This window comes from Argentina silus, assembly GCF_951799395.1.
Source record: "Argentina silus genome assembly, chromosome: X".
Taxonomy (NCBI): domain Eukaryota; kingdom Metazoa; phylum Chordata; class Actinopteri; order Argentiniformes; family Argentinidae; genus Argentina; species Argentina silus.
In genome coordinates this window covers 46,685,350-46,691,531 of record NC_139653.1, presented here as the reverse complement: position 1 = coordinate 46,691,531, position 6,182 = coordinate 46,685,350, and the positions used below count along the sequence as shown (strand labels likewise).

Here is a 6,182-nt window from a genome sequence, read left to right as displayed (position 1 = left end):
GTGTGTCAGTGTCCTAGACCAGTGTGTCAGTGCCAGGGCAGTGTGTCAGTGTCCTAGACTAGTGTGTCAGTGTCCTAGACCAGTGTGTCAGTGCCAGGGCAGTGTGTCAGTGTCCTAGACCAGTGTGTCAGTGTCCTAGACCAGTGTGTCAGTGCCAGGGCAGTGTGTCAGTGTCCTAGACCAGTGTGTCAGTGCCAGGGCAGTGTGTCAGTGTCCGAGACTAGTGTGTCAGTGTCCTAGACCAGTGTGTCAGTGCCAGGGCAGTGTGTCAGTGTCCTAGACCAGTGTGTCAGTGTCCTAGACCAGTGTGTCAGTGCCAGGGCAGTGTGTCAGTGTCCTAGACTAGTGTGTCTCACCTGTTTGTGTTGGAGAAGTGAGAGAGGTTGGAGATCCTGGCACTGGGATCTCAAACGCACACAGGAACCCGTTCACCGACAGACGCACCTTCTGGTTGTCCTGGGGGAAGTTCTACATGCAGAAAGGCAGGCAGGCAGGCAGGCAGGCAGGCAGGCAGGCACGCACACACACACACACACACACACACAAAGGCGCACACACACACACACACACACAGATATACACACACACACACACACACACACACACACACACACACACACACCCATATTAAATAAACAAACAGTCTACAAGTTATGTGAACGAATGAGTATCGCATTCAGATTCTTCATACAGAATGTCATTAGTGGTCCAGCTACGACTGGGGACTCCTATTGGAGGTTTTACAGTATATGGAAGATGAATGCAATTCTGCCCATGCATGGATGGATATGAACACAATGATGCATATCATTGGATATTGTGGTATTGTCTTGGGTATAGTTGAACGTCTGTGGTGTGTATATCCTGCGTAAACTCACCTTGATGTTGGAGGTGTGGACCTCGGCCAGGAGGATCTGCTCAGGCTTCAGACTACACAGTTCACTCAGCTGCTTCTTCAGACCTGTGTACTTCTCATCCATGTTCAGCCTCAGCCCGTACCGCACCGGCGTGGAGCCGTCCAGCTGGATAACTGACACACACACACACACACACACACACACACACACGGACACACACACAGACACGGACACGGACGCACACATAAACATACACGTACACACACAGACACGGACGCGCGCACACACACACACACACACACACACACACCCAGACACAGAGACACACACACAGACACACACAGACGAATACACACCCAGACAGAGACACACAGACACACACCTCAATCACATATCTGTAGATGCCTCCCATACGCCATGTCCAAGAGCAGATCATTAAAAGTTCATAATCAACTCCTCGTCCTAACCTTTGCACAAAGCATCCGATGTGAATAACCCATTTACTGTAGTAAATCTCCATCTACACCAGTGGAGGCCGGTGGAGGTAGAAATCGGAGGACGGGGCTCATTGTCCATGCATGGAATGGGAAAGCCCCATCCTCCGATTTCTGCCTCCACCAGCCTCCCCTGATCTACACGTGGCCGGTTGTTTCTGACATATCTCTCACACCGTAAAGAAAGTATCAGGGATAAAAAGCTAGGGTCAGGACTCAGGAGTCATCTTGAGTGTGTGTCTCAGGACTCAGGAGTCATCTTGAGTGTGTCTCAGGACTCAGGAGTTGATCTTGAACTGGGCCCAAGTGTACTTAAATGTAGTAGAGTAGTAGAGGGTGTGTTGTGAGATGTTGGAATCTCACCGGTGATCTCCAGGTGCATAGAGCTGTCCATGGGCAGGGGCAGGGAGAGGAAGTTGAAGGGGTCGAAGCGGGCGCTGATGTGGCCACACGTCTTGCACTTCACCTGGGACTTGAGCTGGCCGTGGAACAGGTCCACCACGATGGAGCGGTTCCTACGCAGGTGGTTCTCCCACGCCTGCCAGGGAACACACACACACACACACGCACGCACATAAACACACGCATACACGCATACACGCACACGGACAGAGAGACAGTAAGAGAGACAGACAGAGACACACACACTCACACAGACAGACAAGACACACACAAACACACACACACAAAATTGTGAAACCACTAACCCTGCAAATCCCTTCTAACTTCAAACAGGCAAAAATAACTGACAACCACAAACCCACCCACCCCACCCGGCTCCACTAAAACTGGACATCAATACACACACTCATTACAAGTCATTTAGTCCTTAAGACACGCTTCGCTAATGGAGTAAGCTGTATTGACGTTTTCTATGTGGTCAAATGGCGGCTGCAAATGCCTGCCCACCCCCCTACACACACACGCACGCACGCACGCACACACAGGGAGGTGTGACCTCTGACCTCTGAAGCCACTTCCCAGTCGGGCCGCAGGTCGCTGTCCTTCAGCTCCACGTAGGGCTTCTCGTGGACGCGGTTGAGGTCCTCGTGGAGGCCGTCCAGCAGGAACGCCAGAAGCTCCTGAGAGTCCTGCTGCTGGAAGCCATTGAAGCGCGGTGCATACTTGGCTATCGTCCACTGATGGGAGGCAGAAAATATGAATATATGAATAATAATACATTTATTTTCTATTGTGCTTTTCTCAATACTCGTCCACTGATGGGAGGCAGAAAATATGAATAATAATAATAATAGCATAATAATAACATCATAATTATATAATAATAATACAATTATTTTCTATAGCGCTTTTCTCAGTACTCAGACACTTTACATCAATGTCACGACTAAACAGTCCAAACAAAATGACTCATATCACTCTGATCACTGTCTGTTGATGTTTTTGACTTTAAATTTGTCTTGCGTTAAGAAGTAAGTCAAAAACGTCGAAGCCCAAAAAGCGTATGACATTTCGTTCATTAGCTCATATGACAGTCATCAAAACAACAGTATACACATCGACTTTCCCCCTTTTCAATCATGCGTTGAACTTGATGATGTAACAAAGGCCTTGGAGGCGGGGAAGAGAACCCACCCTGAGTTTCAGCGGGGCCACGTTCTTCTGGGTTCCGTTCCACAGCTCCATAACCAGGTCACCATAACACTTAGCCATGTGGCCACGCATCCCGATGGGGTTGGTCCTGGAGTGACGACACCACCACAACAACAACTTCTGGTTAGTTATCGACTGACACTGTATATTCTTCTTGTTCTCCTGATTGAGAGGTAGCCTTAGCGGCCGTTAATAACTTATGTAAAATGCTATAATTTCACACAACAGAAACACACACACGCCGACACACACACACACACACACACACAAAGACACACACAAGCGGACACGCACACAGGCACACAGACACACACGCGGACACACACACACGCGGACGCACACACACGGACACACACAGACGGACACACACACACAGACGGACAGACAGACACACGCGCGGACACACACAGATGGACAGACACACACGCAGACACACACGGACACACACACCTGTTGAGCTCATAGAGGTGTCTTCCGGAGATGAAGTAGTCTGTGAGGGGCTTGGTGTTGCTCACACACTGAATACTGGAGTTCATGAAGCACGTGTTGCCTAGGTTACTGAGGCCAGTGGCACCTTTCTCCGTAGGGACTGGAGGGGAGGCAGACAAACACAACACAGTAGCATATTATACATTTTACATTTAAGTCATTTAGCAGACGCTTTTATCCAGAGCGACTAAGTATATTTGTCTAATGTAAGTGAATCAACGACATCAGTCATCGTAAGCGAAGAACAAGTGCCATCGGCAGTCACAGTGCTAGAGAAAGGAAGAAAACTATATTTTTCTCACGTTCAGGTAATGTAGGGCCGTTTGGCTAAGGTTTGAAAATGCCCACAGTATGCTTTTCAATACCATCATAAAACGTCTGCTCCATTATCTATCAAACTGCCAAATTAAGCGCTGTTTGTCAGCGCAGCTGCCGGCGTGGTCGGAGAAAGTAGTGTAACTTGGGGTGTTGAATGTGACCTCTTCCACCTCAGGTTAGAGTAGGAGAATAAAAAGATCACTACCGTTAATGACTAAAATGCCACTGATGCTATACGGCAGCATTGCGTGTTCCGACCCGACGATAAAGGAGAGCATGCAGATTTGGACAAGGTTATTTGCAAGATTTGCATGAAAAAGATGACGGCCAGAGATGGGAACACTAATCCACACCCGCACCTCAAACTGAAACACCCATTAGCAGCTGCACGGATGGGAAATCTGTCTGTAGTGCTGCTGTCGGGTTCAGACAGGTATTCGCTGACAACGGATATGTGGTCGTCAGTTAACACGACGCCATACACGTTGTTAACCGTCCACTTTGTCGCACCCGACTGGAAACTACAGTCAAAATGCCTACAGATTAGCTTTTTTTTCCCCAGAAAACCACACGGTGGACGTTATTGACGCACTCCGCGCGGCAGTTGGATGCGAATAAATTCTCAGCCATAACAACATAATAAGCCATACAATGCTCCTAACATTGCAGCCGCCATCAGGGCCCTGAATTGGCCATGGGTGAACTATTTTGGCCACAACCTCAATCTGGCGGTGAGAAACGCAGTGCAGGACCAGAGGCAACGGATAGAGCGGGCCCACGGAGTCTGCAGTGCCATTACCGCCGTCTTCTCTCACAGCTGGCACCGAGGACTCCCAGAGCACTGTCTCGTAACGGTAACTAAATCAATATTTCATGGGCAAATGACGTCCTGTCATGTAGCCTATAGGCTATGAGACAAGTTATATTATTATGAATGCAGCCCGTGATGCTTCTTATTAAGCAATCATATTATGCTATCCAAATGTTTAGTTTAATTTGTCAAGCTGTGGTCAGGATGTAAAGTTTAAATGATTGTCTAGGCTAAATGTCATACGGTATAGCAGTCACCACATAAATAATTACGTTTTTAATGTAGATTAATATGGCGCAAAGACGACTCCCGCAACCTTTTTAATTTTTTTTATTTTACATTTTTCTACTATAAATTAATACAATAAAAGTAATACTAAATACTAATACTAAAAAAAAATACTTTTATTGTATTAATTTTATAGTAGAAAAATGTAAAAAAAAAATATATATATATATATATATATATATTTGAGGACGGTATGAAGGTATGAAAAAATGTATAACGAGAAGTTTAAGTTCAAGAAGGGAGGAAAACAAATATGGGGGAGGGGGGTCTTCTACAGACAGACACTCAGGAGGATAAATCACAAATATGGGGGAGGGGGGTCTTCTACAGACAGACACTCAGGAGGACAAATCACAAATATGGGGGAGGGGGGTCTTCTACAGACAGACACTCAGGAGGACAAATCATAAGTTTGGGGAGGCGGGGTTTGAAATGGAGGAATCAGAATCAGAGGAATAATGATAGCAGGATAGTGTGTGTGTGTGTGTGTGTGTGCGTGCATATCCCTCCTGTTCTGTCAACAGGACACAGAAGCAAATAGTTGAGTAGATGATTAGCCGGGAGGCAACTCGTCTGACTTGCACGACCACCTGCTTTCAACTCATTGAATCAGGTGTGAGTGATGGGCTGGAGCCAAAGCCTGTGGTTGTCAGAGACAAGGAGGGTTTCCTTTTTACCTTTGTGTCGGTCCATTTTGCTGCTGTTGGCAATGAAGGACATCTCCTCGGGCCAGCTCATGTCTTTGTTACGAACTAAACACAGAAACAAAGACGGAGATTTCCCTGATTCGTCGCTCTCGTTCTGTTTTCATTCATTCTCTCTCTTTTTTTTTTTTTTTCATTAAAACGATTATGTTTTTGCTTTTACATTTCGGCCCAGTCAGCAAGAGCACAGAAAGATAACAGTTTAATTAATTCTGTAGATTGACAAGATTTAAAGAGCGGTGCGCTTTTTAGTTGTGATGTACCCTCGATAACGAGGTGCTGCTCGTCCTGAATCTTCAAGCCCTCCAGAGTGTGGTCTTCGTCATCCAGGAGCGTGAGGTAGTTCTAGGGAGAGGAACAGTTTGAAAAGACTTTCAGAATCTCCAGGACAAAAAGATAACTGAAAATGGGGTTGTTTTATTTTCTCTCTTTCTTTTTGTTGTTGATCAAATAAACACCAAAAAAGATCTTAGCCTGTGATCGTGTACAGCTTTGCACACTCTTGGCAAGTTTGTGGCCAAACTTTTGACTGGTACTGTGTGTGTGTGTATATATATATATATATATATATATATATATATACACACACATACACACACTATATATA

The 6,182-nt window shown here is 46.2% G+C and overlaps 1 protein-coding gene across 1 annotated transcript in view; it reads right to left on the bottom strand.

Annotated features, from left to right (window-relative positions):
- Positions 1–6,182, bottom strand: part of usp32 (ubiquitin specific peptidase 32) — a gene marked incomplete at its 5' end in the record, with an annotated part of 59,968 nt that overhangs the window by 19,270 nt on the left and 34,516 nt on the right. The window contains 8 exons of the mRNA XM_083694560.1: positions 357–468; positions 879–1,030; positions 1,715–1,889; positions 2,317–2,490; positions 2,948–3,053; positions 3,416–3,554; positions 5,549–5,623; positions 5,839–5,920. Of these exons, the coding sequence (XP_083550686.1) occupies positions 357–468; positions 879–1,030; positions 1,715–1,889; positions 2,317–2,490; positions 2,948–3,053; positions 3,416–3,554; positions 5,549–5,623; positions 5,839–5,920 (1,015 nt within the window). The remainder of the gene's footprint in view (positions 1–356; positions 469–878; positions 1,031–1,714; positions 1,890–2,316; positions 2,491–2,947; positions 3,054–3,415; positions 3,555–5,548; positions 5,624–5,838; positions 5,921–6,182) is intronic.